Below are 20,755 nucleotides of genomic sequence, written 5' to 3'. Positions count from 1 at the left end.
ACTATAGAGTTTTTCTGACAGGGAAAAATCAGTTGCTTAGGGCATGGCTACACTGGAAACTTCAAAGCACTATTGCAGGAGTGCTCCTGCAGCTGCACTTTGAAGTGAGAGTGTGGTCGCACACGAGTGCTGGGAGAGAGCTCTCCCAGCTCTCCTGGTAATCCACCTCCACGAGGGGATTAGCTCCGAGCGCTGGGAGCCTATTTGCACTAGCGCTTTAAAGCGCTCTGACTTGCTGCGCTCGGGGGGTGATTTTTCACATCCATGAGCCAGCAAGTTAGAGCGCTATAAAACGTACGTGTAGCCAAGCCCTTAGTCTCCTTTCATGCTAACGAGTTATGCAACCAAAGTCATAGGCTTGTCTGCTCAGTAGATAGAAAGATTGTGTGTATTGTTAATGTAATTATATGTATATACAGTGAAGATCTATACACAGCATAGTGTAGCAAGTTTTTTTTTTTTAATTTTTATTAGGGCTGTTGATTGCAGTTAACTCATGCGATTAACTCAAAAAAAATTAATCGATTTAAAAAAAAAGATTAATCTGTTAAACAATAGAATACCAACTGAAATTTATTAAATATTTTTGGATGTTTTTCTACATTTTCAAATATATTGATTATTACAACACAGAATACAAAGTGTACGGTGCTCACTTTATTTTTGATTACAAATACTTGCACTGTAAAAATGAGAAACAAAAGAAATAGTATTTTTCAGTTCACCTCATACAAGTACTGTAGAGCAATCTCTTTATTGTGAAAGTGTAACTTACAAATATAGATTTTTTTTGTTTCATAACTGCACTCAAAAACAAAGCAATATAAAACTTTAGAGCCTGCAAGTCCCCCAGTCCTCCTCCTTGTTCAGCCAATTGCAAAGAGAAACAAGTTTGTTTACGTTTACAGGCGATAATGCTGTCTGCTTCTCATTTACAATATTACCTGAAAGTGAGAACAGGCGTTCTCATGACGCTGTTGTAGAAAGCTCTGCAAGGTATTTACATGCAAGATATGCTAAACATTTGTATGCCCCTTCATGTTTCGGCTACCATTCCAGAGGACATACTTTCATGCAGATGATGCTTATTTAAAAAATGTGTTAATAAAATTTGTGACTTAACTCCTTGGGGGAGAATAGTATGTCTCCTGTTCTGTTTTACCTGCATTCTGCCATACATTTCAGGTTATAGCCATCTCAAATGATGACCCAGCATGTTGTTAGTTTTAAGAACATTTTAACAGCAGATTTGACAAAATGCAAAGAAGGTACCAATGTGAGATTTCTAAAATAGCTACAGGACTGGGCCCAAGGCTTAAGAATCTGAAGTGACGTGCAAAATCTGAGAGCGACGAAGTGTGGAACATGCTTTCAGAAGTCTTAAAAAAGCAACACTCAGATGCGGAAACTGCAGAACCCAGACCACAAAAATGAAAATCAACCTTCTGCTGGTGGAATCTGACTTAGATGATGAAAATGAACATCGTTGGTCTGCTCTGCTTTGGATTGTTATCAAGCTGAACCCAGTATCAGCATGGGCAGTTGCCCTGTGGAATAGTGATTGAAGCATGAAGGGACATATGAATCTTTAGTGTATCTGGCACGTAAATATCTTGCAATGCTGGGTACAACAGTGCCATTGCACACTCCTGTTCTCGCTTTCAGGTGACATTGTAAGCAAGAAGCGGGCAACATCATTTCCTGCAAACTTGGTTGTCTGAGCGATTGGCTGAAGTAGGACGTGTAGGCTCTAAAGTTTTACATTGTTTTATTTTTGAAAGCAGTTTTTTTTTACATAATTCTACATTTGTATGTTCAACTTTCATGATAGATTGCACTACAGTACTTGAATTAAGTGAATTGAAAAATACTATTTTGTTTTTTACAGTGCAAATAGTTGTAATCAAAAATAAATTGAGCACTGTACTTTGTATTCTGTGTTGTAATTGAAATCAATATATTAAAAAATGTAGAAAACATCCAAAAATAGTTAAATAAATTTTAACACTGATTAATTGTGATTAATTGTTTTAATCACATGATTAATCACGATTTAATGCTTGAGAGCCCTAATTTTTATATAAAAAAAATCTTCAACTCTCTTCTTGCACATAGTCTTCTGGAGAAATTTGAATGAGGAGAGAGAGGATAGCGGCCTTGTGGAGCAGCTCAAGAAGTGCTTTCCATGTCTGTAAGGACAGCATAAAAAAGGTAGGGAAACCATTGTAGGAAAATGGACAAATGGGGAATAAAGGTTTGCATTGTTGCCAGAGCTGGGATAGGAAAGAAGAAATGCTATGAGAGAGATGTTTCTGTCTTAATTTGAAGAAACAATTTCCCTTCCTAGGGTGTGCTTAGCAGATTAGGCTGTGGTTTGACAAATGAGGTGACAGAGGGATATTATTTAGTTCTTGAGGGTAGGGATACAGGTAAGTGATACTCCATAATTTTTCATAGGACAGGGTTATTTATAATTCAGCATTAATTGGTATGTCTGTGTAAACTTTGGCAGTTTTTAGGCATTTCTGTTTCAAAACTGCTGCAACTTTGGAAACATCATGCAATCCAGTGGTCCTAAGTGGAATCCCCACTCCCCCCCTTTTTTTTTGTGATTATATTTGCCTTGCCAAAAGAGTCTGTCAATCCCTTTATAATTATCCCCTTATTATTATTATTATTTATTTTATTATTTATTATTAGTATCATGCTTCAAATGGTGGTCCATTACGTTACATTCTATTCCCCTGCTTTGTATACTGTTATAGTTGAAGTCAGTGTGTAGCTATTTTATGTCTCCTGTTTTTTTTAAAAAAGTAATGGATTTAATTAAGTTGATGCTTTATAAATTTTTTTTAAAATAGTTTGTGCTATAGCAATTTAAAGTTATGATGAACTAAATTATTTTTAAAATGCATTAGTTTTGGGGTTTTTTTGTTTTTTTTTAAAGAAAACCCAAAATGCTGAAAATTAAGACCCTGATTCAGCAAGACACTTATGCAGGTACCTAACTGAACTCCCATGAGTAGTCCCGTTGACTTCATTGGAACTACTCATCCTCTTAAAGTTAAGCATGTATTCAGGTGTTTTCGTCGTCAGGATGGAAAATTGTGGGTTTTTTTTTTAATTTTCTTATCATAGTGACTTTAGATCTACGTCATTTCAATTTTGAAGCCTTCCTGAAGTCTTCGCCCTTCCTTCTGTCCTCTTCCTGAACGTTGCTGTAATGGATCCCTTTAAACTATCTTCCTAGCCTATCATTAGCAGTTTCCCACATGGAGTCTGTCAATCCAGGGACAGCTATCCCACCAAGGAGGGCCTATGCAGCATTGCTCCTCTCCTTTTCAGAGACCCTTATAGTTCTTTATTATCAGCAACAAAAAAGTCTAAATGTACTGCAACTGCCCTTGGCCTCCAACTTTCCCACCTCCCTTCCAGAATCTTTTGGGCCCTTCCCACACTTACTTCTTTCTTAACCACGAGCTATAGGAAGAAATAGTGGTTCTTCCTACGTCTTTGGAAGCCCCTCTACAACTTTCTTCTGAAATATAGTCCTGATTGGTTTCTCACATGTCCCAAACTTAAAATTCTCCGAGGGTAACCAATTCAGTGAGATGGTAGGGCTTCTCCTATTTCTGAGTAGAAGGATCCATCAAAAAAAGTCATTCTTGTTCATCTCTCTAGTTAAAATCTTGGAAATGGGATGCTCAGCTCTAGGTGACTGGGTTTCTTTGCCCAGAAAAAAGCTGAAAATCAGAGTTGAATATAATGCTCCAGTTTTTCAGTTATGAGATTTTATGTGCTAGTTGTCACATGTAAGTTCAAAATTTATTCCTGGGGGAATTCTGTGCATCTGCAGATGCACAGAATTCTTCTGTCCCACATAATTTTGCATTTTCCAGCATAAAATATATTTTGCCCAAGAAGTGCTGCAGTTCTGCCTTTTGCCCACCAGAAGTTGCATGAATGCAGCCAGCTGTTCTGGTGCCAGAGTGGCCTCTGGTGGGCAAAAGGCAGAAATGCAGCATTTCTGGGGCAGAATGTATTTTCGGTGGAGGGAGGCGGGAGAATTCTATGCTCAGTACTGCAGTATTTGCCAGGAGTAGAAGTTCATCATAGTACCTTGCCTGCAGAGCCAGATTTGGGCATAGTGGGCCACACAGGGCTGCTGGGGGGGAACAGATTGTGGCTAGTAGGGTGACAGTGTTGAGTCTGGGGATGAGGGGGTGAGGGGCTGCAGAGACCCATGGGGATGGGGAATGCCGGGGACAGGGGCAGATGTATGTGACTGAGTGGGAGAGGCTTTGGGTCAGCCAAGGTCTGCATGGGAGAGGCTTCCCAACTCCCTAACAATTCACATGCCTCCCCCCCCAACATCCCACCTTTACCCATGCACACCCAGCACCCTCCTGATTCGCTCCTAGGCTCCTTCCCTCTCCCTCAGCTCCTCCATTACCCCTGACTCCCCCAAGCCTTTGCAATACTTCTGACAGGTGCAGGAAATACAGTTCTGTATTGTAATTTAAATGAATTACTCAAAGTTCTGCATTAATATGCCTAGTAAGGAATTGATTTGTCAAAAAAAAAAATTACCAGAATCTGTTGCGGGTTTTTTTTGGGGTCTGTATTGTTACATTGTTACAGACACACTCACTGACAGATATTTTTAAATAAATTACCAAAATAATTGAAACTGACATGATTATTTTGTGTTATTTTGACAAATTAAATTTGCACAATTTTCAAATATTGTGTGCAGAATTTTTAATGTTTTTGTACAGAATTCCCCAAGGAGTAAAATTATATATGCACACTGAAGTGTGCCTTTAAAAAATAAAAAGCTGTTTTCTATTACTTTAAGAAAACAGAAATCTGCAAGTACTTTGAATATAGTTGACTTGCACATACTTTGGGATTTCAATAAATATAGAGAAGATTTACCAGTAAGAATAGGAAATAGTTCCTCACCTAAAACCTGAATACCTACCCAGTGTTCTTATCTACAACTATAGAATTCCACTGAGCTGTTTCTTCTGGATACATACTGATTTGAACCATTTTTTAGCTTTGACGAAAGTTCTACACATACTAAAATTGTCTAAAAGTAAAAGTTTCACTCCTGGGGGAATTCTGTGCCACTGCACAAGTGCATAGTTCATGGGCCATGCAAATTTTTTTTTTGTTTTCTGCAGAAAATAGCTTCTGCTGGAAAGTTGCTCCAGTTCTGCCTTTTGCCCACCAGAGGGTGCTGTGGTGCTAGAACAGTTCAGCCACTTCTGAACGAGACCCAGCTGCAATAGGGAAGGGAAGAGGCTGCCTTCTTCACAGCGCCTATCAGGCCAGGTCAGGAAACAGACAGCTTGGGGCACATGGGGCTGCTGGGGGGTCACAGACAGGCTCATAAGGGCTAGTGGGAGAGGACACACTAGGCAGGGGGCTACATGGGCATGGAGGTGCAGGGCCACAGGAGGAAATGGGGGTGCAGGGACACATGGAAATGAGGGGAGGGGACTGACTGAGGGGGTCCAGGGACACAGGCAGATATGCCTGAATCAATGGGAGAGGCTATGGGTTAGCCAGGGTCTGCATGGAGGAAGCTCTGTAACCATCCCTCCCAGCTTCGCCCCCACCCCCCTGCCATCTGTTCCATACTTTTCCCACCCACACCCAACAGCCCTTCAAGTTCACACCCAGGCTCCTTTTTTCCATGTTGCTTCCTTTGCTTAGAATGACACTTCACTTCTGTGCACCAAGAATCTTCACTATCCTTCTTCACAACCCATATGAGAGCCTGATTCTTTTGATCATCCCCTAGATGAAAACTAAATTTTGGTCTAGATTATTAATGTCTAATTTCAAAAGTTATTAACTCCTGAATTTGTAATAATGCTATGGAATGTGTATATTGGCTTTTATTTTAAAATGTTTGATTTGTTTGCCACAATTGAGTGGCTTATCTTTGAGGCACGTTAATGTTTTAATTTAATACTTTTCAGTTATTTTCTGTTAAAGCACCAGAGGCCTTCAAGAGCTGAATTGCCAACAAACTAATAGTATGTTAGAGGCATTTCAAAGTTCTAATGATAAACTGAAGCTAAGTTATTTTTAAGTTATTAAAGGTTTAATAAACAAATCCCCAAATAACCATTAAATAGGCTAATACGACTTATCTGGACCTTGCCACGTTTTCTACTATAAATATATCTAAAGCCAGTTCTTGGCACAGGATGCTTTAACAGGCTTTTGAGTGGTTTTATAACTAGAGCGGAGAGTGCCTGGGAGAACCCCACTTGGTGAGTAAGCTCACTTTTTAAATGGAGATGCTTTAAATAGTGAAAATTATAGGAACAGAAATAAAATCATGTTGGGAGGTGAGGGGGTAGATCAGTCCTAGAGCATGATTCCAAACTTTAGATCTAATTTCTTCAAAAGAAAAAACACATAGTAAAGCTGCTTCTCTCCTCTTTCTAATGATTTATGTAAATCGATCCTCAAATGTCCCAAGAACATGTTTTCGTATACCAACTGTAACACGTTTGTGCATTGTAATTAAAAATTGTAATTTTCTTGAAATTACAAAGAGGTGTAGGGGGGGAAAAATGGGATGTTTACGCAGCATAAAGGGTAACATGCCCTAAATTAGCCACTGAGACAGAGCAAACAAAACATTAACCCTCTTCATGCCTGTGTTTTACACAATTGATTTGTGGATGCAAATTTTAATACTTTAATAATTCTGCCCATCCCTACCTTGCCTTATTGAGGGCAGAAATTGGGGAGTTAAAGGTACAAGTCCTCAAATTTGTTACTGCAAAATGGTAAGCCAGGCATCAGCCTGACTGAAAATTAACTCCTAAATATCTAAACAGAGAGACATTAATATATTCACCAAAGTATTTTCCCTTTCTAAGAAGTCAGAATTTAAAATTCTTACTATTTCAAAGGAACTTGCGATGCGGCATAGTGGTCCCTTTTGTACCTCTATAATATGTTAAATGATCTTGTAGACGTCTCATAAATGACTGGTTTTGTTTAAAAGACCAATGGAATACTTAGCTTTTAGATGGATTTATTTTATATTAAAATAAGGAAGTCTGTGTGGGAAAGAGGTCCAATCCCAGCAGAATTGCTCTACTGCTATGCTTTAAATGTAGAAGGAACAGTATATACTAAAGGGTAACCTTTCATATATGTAATCTCAGCTATGCTATGTAATGTATTTGTTTTGCATGCTTTGTCTTACAGAGCAGTGTGGCCTCAGTTTTCTGCTTCATTCATCCATTGTGCCATGCAAAGAGCTAAAGAAAGACTAAACTTTTGTGAAAATTGACCTTTTTATCGCTTAAATTGAGCTAAAATGCTAAAATATTATTCACGTGTCGTACCCAACAGTTAGTTTTCAGTACTACTATCAGTTTAATACTACCTATCTACAAGTTGCTTTTACTATAGTTAATTTTTTACTGAAATTAGTCGTAGCTGCTACTGGCTGAGGATTTTATTTTAGGAGCTCTTTCTATCAGAGAAGTATGGCAACTTTTCTACTTCTGAATTTTAGTACCTTTAAATCCCTTCACACAAATGACTTGCTTTTGTTTTTTTTAAAATCAAGAATACTAGATTTCAGTGGGAAAATAGAAGCAGTCAGTTTTTAACCATGTTACTTGCTTGTATGGCAGCATGTGACAATATGGAAAGCAATGACTGCTTTTCATTCCACTTATCTATCTGTAGTGAGCATAGGAAATGTGAGACTGTTTTGAACCTGTTTTGATTAGGTGTGAATGGAAGTGGTTATAGCTCCCAGTTCTTGGCTTGCACTAGAAGCTATTGTAGTCTGTAAACAGTCTTCAGAAGTTAATCATCTCCCAGGCATTAAATATTTGTACTGTTGAAACAAAGCATCTTATGTATAATCAATTCTAAATTTAAAAAAGCACTGCATTTGCAAAATTAAATACATTATAGATTTATAGAAATTACATTTTTGAATTGAAGTACTCCTGTTTTTGTTAATAGGGCATTCACTAACTTCATTTTTTTATTTTATTTGATTTGAAATTCTGACATCTAATATTTGTGAGTTGCTAGTCATTCAGGTTCAGATCTAATTTGGAGTGAATGTAGACAGTGTAGCTATAGTTTTGTAATACATACTACGAGAGTACAAATGTAATTCATGGGGTGCATTATTTTGTCCCTTGGAGAATATGCTGTTAAACTTCCATGTGTATTCAGTATAACTTTTGAATTTGCCTCAGAATGCTACAGAAAATTGATTAAATTCACTGTTGATATAAGTGGGTGCAGTCTCATTGTTGGTGGAATTGCATCTGCTTATGCTAGCCGTAAATTCATCCGTTTGTGTTTAAGTGAGCCATGCTGGCTACACTTTAATATCTGAGCTTCATTTCAATATAAATATATACCATTGTGAATTATTGTACTGTATATTAAAATGTAGTAGACTGAAACTGTGATAATATGTATTAAATGGGGTGAATGCATTTTAAGTCACTTATCATAGAATAGAATATATATATTTTTACTAACCTGCCGCAGGGGTAGTGTAGGAAGAAATCCATTAAGGTTTTCTGTTGATTAGTTTGAGAGCTTGACTTTTTCCTCATTGCAATAATTTGAAGGAAAAGTAAAACATGTTGATGCTACAATGCTGCCTAGGGTTTTATTATGCTAACATACCATACTTTAGAAATACTGATTACTAGCAGAAGTAAATAGACATTACAGTTATCTAGTTATTTTGTTTTTAAATGGTAGTAAACAAAATAAAAAAAGCTTTATTAGCAAGCTAATGTTCTGAAAAGCTGTCTTTATCCTGAATATATCAACATTTTATAGTATAGTGTTTACAGTAACTTTAGCAGTTTCATTTCTTTTGTTTAAGGATCTCTAAAGCCAGTGTTGTGGCCTGGACAGATGCTCCTAATGATTGACCAGAACATTTTCACTTAAGTGGAAACAGAAATGAAATGTTTTCCCATCCAGTCACCAGTGAACAGTAATTCTTTAATGCAAAACAACTATACTACTGTTTGGTTACAAGCACAATGGTGTAAGTTAAAGACACAGTGACAACTTTAATGCTTAAGGTCTTTTTTTTTTCTTGTTTGTAACTGTAATTTTTAAATGAAATTTTTGTTTGCCTTATGGATCTACCAATCCAATTTAAAAACGTAAAAATGGTTATAAGTACACAGCCAAATATCTAATAATCATAGTGCACATGCTGTGAAAAGCTACCAAAATAGCTGCTCTTACATGCTGTACTTATTGTTGTGATGTGTCTGCAATCTTAGAATATAAGTATACCGTTCAGTGGCCCAGGCATAATTACTCAAATACCAATCTAAAATGCTTACACCACAAAATAAAACTGAAATGCTTTGTATTGGCGTGCAGTCAAGTCACATGGAATTTTATATGGTTCCTTGTAACATTGCCTTGCTTATATTAAACATGAGCTAAATATTTGTTGAACAGATTTTCACCTGTAGATTATGCTGAACATTGCCCTGAATGTCTATACTCCAAGAATGGACCAAACTGCATCCAGTCCTGCCTTAGTTCAAGAGATCGAGATAATATAGAGTGGACATGATGACCACAAGGAATATGTCCAGAGAGTTGTATGTTTTTATTGATGTTTAAGTGGCATTGAAAAATTAACTAGTTAGTTACAGTGCAAAACCTGTGAGATACATTCTTTTGTTATGGATGTGAAGGACTGTTTATTCTTCCGTGTTGAATAACCAAAGTCTAAATTTGATCTCAAGTCTGATTCATCTCTTGAGACTGAGCAAAGCCTTCCCAATGTATTTGTGTCACGGACAGAGGTTCTTGGTGAACCGAAGGTAAGGGTACATTTACCCCCATTTGTTTGTGTACTCTGTCTCTGTTATCAAGTAGACTGCCTTGGCTCTGGTCAGTTGTACCTGTGCAGTTCTGTAGATAGTGAAAAATCTTCACAAAGACAGATACTTGATTCTGTTTCCAAGACCCAGATTTCCCATTCTGTTCACTGCTTGGAATAGTTCTTTTGGTCTGTAGTTAACAGATACTGTTCTAATAGAAAAAATAGTTTCTTTATTTTAACCTGTCACAGCATAGAAATTTGAATCCCACACAATTTAGAGCCTGTCTTCAATCAGCAGGATTCTAGCCTCTTGCTCTATTGCATAGTCTCTCTCAAGCTGTCTCTGTACCATGATACTTGCATGGATGATGGGGCGTGTAGGCCCAGTGATATGATGGTTGTAAATAAACAAAGTTGTAGTGGTCTACAGGCATTTGAGACACGGGGCCAGTATATGGACAAGTATATAGTATAGTAGCCAAGAGTGGTCTGTTTAAACAGGTCCACAGCTACAAGGGGAGTGAGGGTAGGTTCTTTGTGTGGTATGTATGATGTTTTTGAAGTACAGATCTAACAATGACAGATGAGATCACCATACTCTAACTTAGTTCTACAACAAAGATCAAATCCATTGTGTGTTCACTTAAGTGAAATGGAGCAGAAACCAGTTGGGGCAATCCTGTGGTTTTTATGGAGACCATAAAATCCAAAGTCAAAGAACAAATCTGCATAAATATTAAATAGCACTGTGGATACAGTGTTATGAATTGTATCATACGCTGGGGGTTGGTGGGTGCAAAGTCACAGTGCCACTCAATCAGATTTGGTCTGGCCATCCCTCCATTATGACAAAAAGGCAGTCAGACCAAATGTAAGTGGTGCTGTGGCTCCGTATGCCATGTTTTAATGTCACTCACATTTGAAGGGGGTGGGTTAATAGGGCCTCATGGACCAGGCGGTCTGGCTAGTGGAGGTTGTGGTGGTGTGCTCCTAAGAGGAGAAAAGAAGGATCAGGTTAAGGTGGGAGGGAGACAAATCTGTGCCCCTCCCCCACACACTTTAAGTGGTGCTCTGTACTCCCAGAATGGCATATTCATGCAAACTGTATTGATCAGTTTTTAGTTAGGTCATGCAGTCAGTTATAGTTTATAACTTTCTACTAGTTAATTTTAATATTATTATACGTTTAGGAGTTGCATTAAATTCTGCTTTTGTATTAAAGACATCTGTGCTAATCATTTCTCTAATGCTGGAATTGATAGTGTTATCATACAGGTATACAAATGTTTGACTGACTGGGTTTTACCACTTTAGTTTGTGGTTTATTTGTTGTTTTGCACTTAATGAGGTGAAATGCATTTTAACTGAGATACTTTAAAATAGAATATGTTTCAAGGTTTTCTCAGTCCAGTTAATGTTGATGTTTTCAGTGTAAAACATCTCAATGTAATTCACCTTAGTTTTACTAAAGATACTTAAAATGTGCTCTATTAATAAACTAATGATTAAATAAGCTGCTTAATATGTCATAACTGCCTTATAATTGAATTATCAGTACATACTCTGTTCAGTTTTGGAGCTGCTGGTTTTGAAGTTCATGTTACATGAAATTTAATGCTACTCAGGCATATGATTTACTGACTTGTTTCTCTCCTGTTCTAAGAATTGTTAGCAGTAGTACACTGCTGATTTTGACTTGGATTCACTGACATCATTTTAAACTAGGGAAAAATGTGCATTGCCTTTGCTCGCTTTTCCAGTTTGTTGCACTGATATTTGAAAACGTTAAAAGTTCTGTGCTACTTTTCTCCCTTTATTTAACTAGCTAGAAGATAAAGAATCTGAACGATAGTAATCAACTTCTTTCAGGGCCTTCTGAGGATTTGAGAGAAAAAAAGGCAATAGTTCTATAAAATGAATGGTGATGTCTGGAGCTTCCACTTTAAGTAAACTTTCATTTCTGGTCTTAAATTTCCATGGCACATTGTTTTAAGTGAAGTCCCCTAACAATTGGTCTTACAATGCACCATGGAAATTTCATTCCACTACTGCTGTATTTCTTACCAAAAATTGCACTCCAAGTGAATGGTGATGCAAGTTATTGCTGCCAGATTTTAAAATATCATCATATGCAGTTCTATCACCGTTTCCTCAGGGGGATCTCCACAGATGGCTTTGTCAGGTTCTGACTACCTGCTCTATGGGAATTTACTTTATAAGCTGATAAAGTGAGAGTATGAGCATGGTAGTGACCTTATTTTGTCAATTCTTTAATGCCAGTAGTATTTTGAATACAAACAACTCTCCTGTAACAACTCAATTGCCTCTCAACTTCACTGTAAAAGAAGAAAATCTAATAAGTTAAATGGTCAAATAGCATCAATTTCAGTAAGTTCATTAGCAGAGTCCCAGTGGTATAAATTAAAGAATCCCTCTATGGCAATTTGCTAAGCTGTAGGTTCCTACATAATCAAAATGCTTAATAGCCTATATATCTAAATACACAAAATTAACTTATAAAGGTATGTTTTTATAAACTAACCTATACATTAGGCTATTAATGTATAATTAAAGTTGATCATAAATTTAAAAATGGATTTAATGTTGCAGGCCTTAAGTATGGATGATAAGCACTTGAAAGCCTACATTCTAGTATTTATTCACAAAATCTTCTATCCTGTCTCCTTCAGCGTTTACATCTTTTAAGTGCAATCCAGGCACGGCAGGCCTCAAGCTAAAGCTTTTTTTATGTAGTGCACAACAAGATACTTTGGATGCAGTCTTGTCATTATTGATTTCCTATAGCAATATCATGCAGTAACTTTTTTCTTTTAGTTACACCTTCTTTCATATGACTGATTCATATAATTTTTAAAAATATTACAGAACTTATGAGGTTGAAGGATAGGTCCACTCTTTTTGTGCTGTTCAGGGAGATCAAAGCATATGTTCTTTCCAAGATGAGGGCATGTATTGACATCTATAGTTTGATTCTTTAATGTGCTTTACTTTTGTTGTGCCTTTTTTGATAACTTGACTAGTCATGTACTATGTTAGTTTTAAATATGGTGTCTATTACAATATAAATGAAAATATCTGAAATCTCAGAAAAGAAATGCTACATCAAAAGAGCTGGATTCAGTTCCCAGGAATGCTGTAGACTTCCTGTGTGAGTTTGGCATGTCATTATATACATCTGTGCCTCAATTTTTCCTTTTGTAAAAGGGGAATAAGCAGTACAAAGGAGTGCTTTGAAAGTGCAACATATTTATTTGTAATGAAAATATAATGAATTGTATGAGTACTAACCTTTGTTCCACATATAATTCTTGTGAGGGGTACCCTGTTTATAAATTATTGGAAATGCCTGGGTATTGCTTGCTTTTGGGCTTATATTTGTAAATACTTAGCTACAGCTTATACTTTTGACATCCCCTTCCAGAACTTTGCCTTCTTAATGATTGCACTATTCTTGCTCATTACACCAGACAGTTTTTTGTGGATGAAACTAGTTTAATTTACATAGTGGAAATGCATACTCAGAAATGTATTGCTCGCCTTAGAACTCCCATAAGTCAGTTGATCATCACTAAACTCTAAATATGTCATTGCATGTTGTTTTCTTGGTGTCATCTTGTAAGAAGGTTAAAGGCAGAACTCCAGCCTGGTATCAATGTGTTAAACAATTGCTGGAAGAGCAACTGGATTATTTTTGGAGAAATCAGAAATATACGTTCTGGACTTTTGCTTGATATGAGACCTTTGTATTGGTGCCATAAACTGACTCTGACTTGCAGTTTGGTTATGGAAGGATTTTTCTTTGTGTATTATATACTTATAATAATGCAGGGTTATTAAGCAGAAATTTTCTTGGGCTTTTTTGCTATATTTTTCATAGTCCTCTTTATAGACATATACCAAACAGAGCTTTGTATTTCTCTAACTTAACTTTTTGTTTTATTTGCTTCATAAAGTTTTCAGCAAATTATGCCATATTACATTACATATATTTACATAATGAACAAAAAGGAACTTTTTTATTAACACATATTAAACATCAGTGGCTAACTTTTTTGGATAAAGGAAGTCTTTTAAAAGATCACTGACCACTACTTTATTACCTGCTCAGTTAAGCTGTGTGAACCCATAGGCTGCCTTTGTGCATCTTAAAGAAACAAAAACATGCCAAATTTTAAAATATACTTTGATCACCCTTTTAATTTATGTAAGGTTCTTGTGTAAATTGTAATGATCTATATAAATATACCAATTTTCATTTTCAGAGTTGTCACAGAATCCCAGCTTCCCGCTTGGTTTTGTAGGGCTTCAGGAGATAAGTACTATATGTTGTCTTTTCTTCCTGAATCTGTAATATTACTTTTAAACAATTTCATCTTCTTGTTTTGGTAGCAAATTCAGCGGAATTGCTCAGGCTTTGACACAAGTGTCCTAAAATCAAGTGTCCTGTTGAAAACAATGTCTTGAGCACAATTGATTATCCTGATTAGATTGATATTCTAAAATGGTGGGTTCAGTCTATGTGTATACATATATATTTTTTTAAAAGTTAGGGGTTTGCTGGCTTAGACCAAAATGCATGTTCAACTGCATGCTTTATTTACATGTGCAGTAATGGAGTACATTTTCAAACTGTTTTTCTCCACATTGAAAATTGTGTAGAAGTGTAAATAAAAACTCACGTATGCAGTCTCAGTAACTGCACCTAACTTTGATAATTAGTCCTTAATAGCTCTTGCTTTTAGATGTAGGTCTCCTTCCTTTCAACCATCTTAAGTATTTATACTACGTCTGTCACCAGGGTATCTGAGTACTTATAAATTCTAACATGTATGTTAAGGATTTTTTATTTTACTTCCTCTCTCTCATCCTCTAGGTAGTATTTTCGTTAAGGTGAGAACACTAACTAAGGTGAAGCAAGTTCTTAATTTTTTGCACTGAAAGTGAATGAGGTTCATTGTCTTTCTGGCTTATTGAGGAAGAGTGATGATGTTTCCCAATAAGCCATGTTCTGGCGAAGTTGGGTGCTGCACTCTGAACCTGTTGGAGTTTTTTGGAGTCACTTTCATTCCTTGGCATAACACACAACTTTGCAGTAGCTAGACCTTTGAGAGGAAAGAGTGCAATGTCATGGCCAGCTGAAGAGGAGACAATAGCAACAAATGTCTTCTAACATCCTTTGTGTCCAGAAGTAGTGAGAACTCCAGCCCCTAGGTTTGAGGAAGGCAATATATTTAAGATGAAGTATAGGCCTCTCTTAGTTGAGATTCTGAGGTTCTCTCTTCTGTCTGTCAGAAATGCTGGATAATTAAAATAAACCTAAAAATTATAATTCAATGGAAGTAGCAGTGCAAGGCCCAAGTTAAATACTGTTCCTACTCTGTGTGAGGAGAAAAAGAGCACTTCCCATTGCTTTCCAAGGATGCTACCTACTACCTCGAGTATCAGTAGTGAGTGACTCTGGAGGGAAAGTCACTAATTTTGAGCATTTGAGACTGGAGAGAGAGAAACTGGGGATAGTAGGTGAGAACAGGCTTTTCGGGTTTCTGTGTATGCCTTATATTGGATCCTGGGAATCATTTCAGTCTGCTTGAGATGGAGAAAACAAATGAGGAATCAAGGGCAAATTTGCACTGGAATACATTTCTTAGAGTCCTGCACTATTTTCTGACATTTGAAATGGGTTTTGGTCCAACTGAAGATTCATCTGATCAAAAAGGAAAAAGCCAGTTGAGAATTAATCAAAAGTAAGAAGCAAAAGCAAAAAAAGTAGAAAAGAGAACTCAGCAAATACTAGAGTACATGTCTTAGGGCATATCTACACAGACATTTAGCACACTGCGAGCAGGGGTGTGAATCTGTACCACGTTAGGTTGTTGCAAACTGTTTCTATGGGACTCTGCTGAAATTCATTTACAGTTTGTTTGTTTTCATCTAGTTCAGTGGTTCCCAAACTGGGGTTCATTAACCCTTGGGGGTTTGCAAAATGTATCAGGGGGTTTCCAGAAAAAAAATTCTGTAATGGCGGACAGAGCCATCCCTAGGAGCCCTGGGTGTGGGGGGCAGGAGCTGGAGCCCCGGAGCCAGAGCACAGGGCAGGCAACTGGGACCCTGTCCCTGGCAGACAGGAAGTTGGGCAGCATGAGGGGCAGAGTGGGAGGGGGAGCTGTGCTGTACCTGGGGGGTCGTCCAGGCTAATTTGTCCCTGGCCCCGTATCTCCCTGATTGCAGAAGAAAAAGTGTTTACGTGCCAAATTATCCAGAACCAAGGTCATTGTAGCCAATGTGGTGATTAAGACCCTCAGTTAGTTCATACTCAGTCATTTTCTTTGGTGTGCCGTTTTGCTCCAATGAGACGTCAGTGAATCTTCTCATTTACTAGTTTGTTCGTTTGTTAGCGTTCTCTAGTTGTTTTTGTTTGAACTGTTGTACACCCAATATGGACAAGTGGGTTTAAACGGAAAGTGTAAAGACACGAGAAAACAAACGTTTGGCATCAGCTAGTGTTTCATCAAGTCCAAAGTGTGGAAAATCTAAGTCAAATGATTATGATAATCCTGGAAAGTTGCTTATGAAGAAAAGAAAATATGACTGCGATTATATAAAATATGCATTGGTGATCAAGAGTGTCCAAAACTACAGTGTGTAATTTGTGGTCGTGATCTAATAAACAGCAACCTCAGACCTTCTCTACTTTGGTGCCACTTAGAAACTAGGCACCCCGCACAACTCAACAAGCCTGTTGATTTTTTTTCAAGCAAAAATTTGCCGCGTGGAAAAGTGACATTACCAGTTTTGTATCCAAAGCAAGTACTGATAACGAAAATACACTTGAAGCGTCGTACCGAGTAGCAAAAACCTCAGATGTCCATACTGTAGCAGAGAACTTTTGGAACAAAGTTAACTCTGTTTAAGCCTACAAGATAAAATCTATGTCAACAAGAAAAGCAAGTGACAAAATAAATAAGCATTCTAAGCAAACTTGCTTATAGCACATATTAGTAAATTGGGAGCAAGCCTGCTTTGTGAAAATATTAGTTCTTTGTGGAGATATCCAGAGATGTGTCCAGCTTGTTTGTCACCAACACTTTATTCAGAACCAAAGGACAATGATAAAGCAATTGTAGGAATTCAGTCTCATGTTACTATCAGTGCCTTTCTGTTGCCACCTGCTGGATAATACTTTGATATAGAAAGATTCTACTCCTCTGTGTATTTTCTTAGTAAGATGCCTAGTCCATAATAAAATAAATTTCCAGGTAACCTCTGTATATAAGTAAGGCTTTCTAATCCCTAATGGTGTCTGTCTTTGGGGTGGGAGAAATAACTGTTTTGCGGTATTTCATTGCAGTGAGTCCTGCCATTTTACTGAGGTCCTGGGGTTTGTTGAAAGGTTATAAAACATTTCAGAATTCACTGATCTAAGCAAGTGAAAATGCGTAGACTCTTCTTTGATAATAGATGTATGAAAAACTCTACAGTATTTTCTTCATATTCTTCCCCCAAAGCATTGTAAATCCTTGTTCTTTTGCAGTGCAGGTTTTGTCTTTATAAACTGAAGTAATCAAACTTCTTTTATTAGAACACATTATTGTGTATAAAAAGTGAAAGTATCCGAGGTGGCTTGTAGAGCCAGCGAAAATTTTCTGAGGATGCATTTTTCTGCCAGACAATGCTGAGTTGTCAAAATTGAAACAGTTCGTTGGAAAGGATCGGGGGGGGAGGGATAGCTCTGTGGTTTGAGCATTAGCCTGCTAAACCCAGGGTTGTGAGTTCAATCCTTGAAGGGGCCATTTAGGGATTGGGGCAAAAATTGGGGATTGGTCCTGCTTTGAGCAGGGGGTTGGACTAGATGACCTCCTGAGGTCCCTTCCAACCCTGATACTCTATCATTCTATGATCTATGAAATCTTAGATGGCAATGAAGTAGATTTCCAAAAGAAACCTCTCTGGTTTCCTGCTTGCTTGCGTGCCTTCCCCAGACTCTGACTTCTCTTCAGCAGACTGGGCTATCCGTCAGAGCTTTGTGGATTTGTGACAGCTTGCCTGGCAGGTTACTGGGGAACTTGGGAATTGTGGGTAATAAAAATGTGAAATTGGTCAAATAACTTGTTGCTCAAATTCTATTTTTTGGTAGACATACATTGCCATTAAGCTCTCTGTAAAAGTAGTCACTCACTAAACATTTTAGGACATTTAATAAAATAGCAGGAAATGTGTATAAAGGAAGTAGAAGAGAGCATTGGCTGAGTTACTTCTGATGTCAAAATTCCACCGTTTAAAAATGTGCTTCTGCTGCCACAGGAAGAGAGAGAACCCAATTTTCTGGATCCTGCTTGCCACCAGTGAGTACATGATTTAAGTTAGGTAGGAGGGGATGATTTAAACCTCTTAGCAGTTTCAATCATTAGTTGAGTTTGGAAAGGTAAAACAGAGATGAAGGGCAGGTCTGCACTTAAAACACTACATTGGCGCAGCTGCACTGCTGCTACGCTTTAAAGAACTAGAACTCTCCCATCAGCGTAGTTGATCCTCCTCCCCAAGAGGTGGTACCTACTTTGATGGGAGAAGCTCTCCCATCAACATGATGCTGTCTACACGGGGGGCTAGGTTGGTATGACTACGTCACTAAGGGGTGTGGATTTTTCACACCAGTGAGCGACGTAGTTATACCAATATAAGTTTGTAATGTAGACCAGACCAAAGTTTCAGCATTAATGTCCCATTAAGATAAATTGAGAGAGTTTACAAACACTACCATCCTTTTAAAAAAAAAAAGTAAATACCTACACGGTATTTTGCGATCATTGTGCTACCTTTAGCACCTTTTGTTTGAGACTTGAAAAGGAAATTCTAAGAAGTTTGTGCCCTCCATGATTTTAATGCTTTGCAAATCGCTCATCATAAGCAAGTAAAAAATGAATGCTGTTGGGAGCATGGGAGGCTGTTACTTTTGTGTCAAGGAAGAGATACATAATGCTGTCATAAGACTGCTGGATTGAGCAACATCATTAGCCAGATTTCAGTCTGTAGGTGTAAAATAGTCTGTTCACAGTTTGAGCTACAGTTCACCGTTATAGTGCTAATTGTTAAGAATGAAATATGAAGGTAAGAATTACCCAGAGCTGTGTTTATTATGACTAATTGCTTTTCAAGGAGCCGAGAGGCTGCACTACATTGATGTGCTATTCTTAAACAGCTATTTGTAGAAACAGTAAAGAAATGTTCTAAAAGGTTTTGATATTGTTTATTTACTTCGGTTTCTGATTTTTACCTTTTTAGTCTGTTCTCAATCAGTCATTAAAATACATAAGGAACGGGGTAATTAGTAGCACCTGAATCTTAAGCAAAGACCATTTTATCTTTGATAGTAGAGTAGACCTTTCTAAAAAACCAGTAGTGGTATTCCACACAGATAGAAACTTAATTTCAGTGTCTGTTGACCTGCATGGTTGTCCTACGTCGACTTGTCTCATGCTTCAGGTGAGGTTGTAAGAGGCTGTGCGGGGTGACGCAGTCTCAGTTCACTCTTACTGCATGGTCGGAGTTGGGATCCTCTCTGCATGCTTGTAGTCTCTGAGAATGACAGTCCATTTGTATATTATTAGTTCTGTTTCTTTCTTCTTAGTCCTGTAAATAGAGTAGGTAGGACCCCGTACGGGGCCTCCCTATGTTCTAGCATTTAAAAACTGCACCTTGTACCCTTGCGCTTTCTCTGTGAGCGACAAGCACGGTCATTGTCTCTACTGCCTGGGCGAGGTGCCCCTTGCAGTACATTGCGACATCTGCAAGTCCTTTCCATCGAGAACCTGTGAAGCCCACCACCTGCACCTCCGCAAGTTCCTCATGGAGGGAGGTGCTGTTCCTGGACTGTCAGTACCGGTGGTGCACTGCGCTTCACCGGCGGTGAGCACTCCGTCATCTACCTCCCGCCCGGATCTGCTGGCACTGCTGAGACATGAGAAGGCAAAGAAGGAGGGCCTCAAGCGCTCCCATGAACACTGTAGCAGGTCTCTATCACGAACTGCTGCGACACGTCATGTTCCCTCCCTGAGCCTGGCTCGGTTGGGTGAGGACCCTGCTGTGCCACCTCCTAATGCAGGGGATAAGGCTAAGTGGAAGAGTGATGCACCAGCACTGCTGTTCCCTGTGACGATTGAGCATCTTAACAGCCCACCAGCATGTGCCTCTCAGCCACAGCAGGATGTCCTGAGCTCTGCTCTGCGTATCCCCCATCGGTTCTGCGGCCAGCGGGATGTGCCCTGGATACTGGGATGGACAGAACTGCGGGTCCCCACCGTCTACCTCGACCTGTACCCACCCTTGCCACGTCTCTTGGCTCTGCGGCCTCCTTCGCTGGCAAATGTGCCGATCCTCCGCAGCTGAGACCCACCTCTGCTGGTTGTGGCACTGCCTGCACTGATGGCTCTGCCACTTATAGAGGCCTCTTTCAACTCCGAGGGCTTCTCAGTGGAAGAGCTGTAGTTTAGACTTCTGAGCATGTATGCCTCACCAGATGAGCTACAGTCTGATTCTGCTAGGGTGATACTGATATCCTTGGGGCCTACAGAGGTACCACCAAGACCTAGCCTCTTAGCAGCAATGGCCTGCATGGGACCCTTTATCTCCAGTGTACGCACCGTTGGTGGCCTGACACAATCTTATCTCAGCCCTTCCACCGGAACCCATCTGCTCGGACCTGGAGCTAGATCCAGCACCTCTGGTATCACTGGTCCCAATGGCAGCCTCCTCTGATCCTCTTGTCTCCTGATGAACCCTACCAGTACCAGGAGTTCCTTGTGGCCCTCGACTTGTGGCATCCTTCTGGAGGAGGTCCAAGACCAACCTCACCAGCTGATAGTC

The 20,755-nt window shown here is 38.7% G+C and overlaps 1 protein-coding gene across 12 annotated transcripts in view; it reads left to right on the top strand.

Moving 5' to 3' along the window:
- Window positions 1–20,755, top strand: part of CASK (calcium/calmodulin dependent serine protein kinase) — a 420,545-nt gene that overhangs the window by 46,716 nt on the left and 353,074 nt on the right. The window contains exon 1 of one of the 12 annotated variants that reach the window (XM_084635059.1): window positions 5,222–5,340. The exons of 10 other annotated variants lie outside the window; for them this stretch is intronic. Coding sequence is in view for 1 of the 2 variants with exons in the window: in XM_084635065.1 (XP_084491191.1) it covers window positions 9,069–9,073 (5 nt within the window). In the remaining variant the exon portion in view is untranslated. Of the gene's footprint in view, window positions 1–5,221; window positions 5,341–9,053; window positions 9,074–20,755 lie in introns of those variants that run through there. One more of the 12 variants, XM_084635065.1, reaches the window with a different exon arrangement.

This window comes from Lepidochelys olivacea (assembly GCF_965140295.1).
Source record: "Lepidochelys olivacea isolate rLepOli2 genome assembly, chromosome: 1".
In the NCBI taxonomy this organism is placed as follows: Eukaryota; Metazoa; Chordata; order Testudines; family Cheloniidae; genus Lepidochelys; species Lepidochelys olivacea.
Note: the sequence above shows the minus strand (reverse complement) of the source record. Positions and strands in the feature narration are given on the sequence as shown.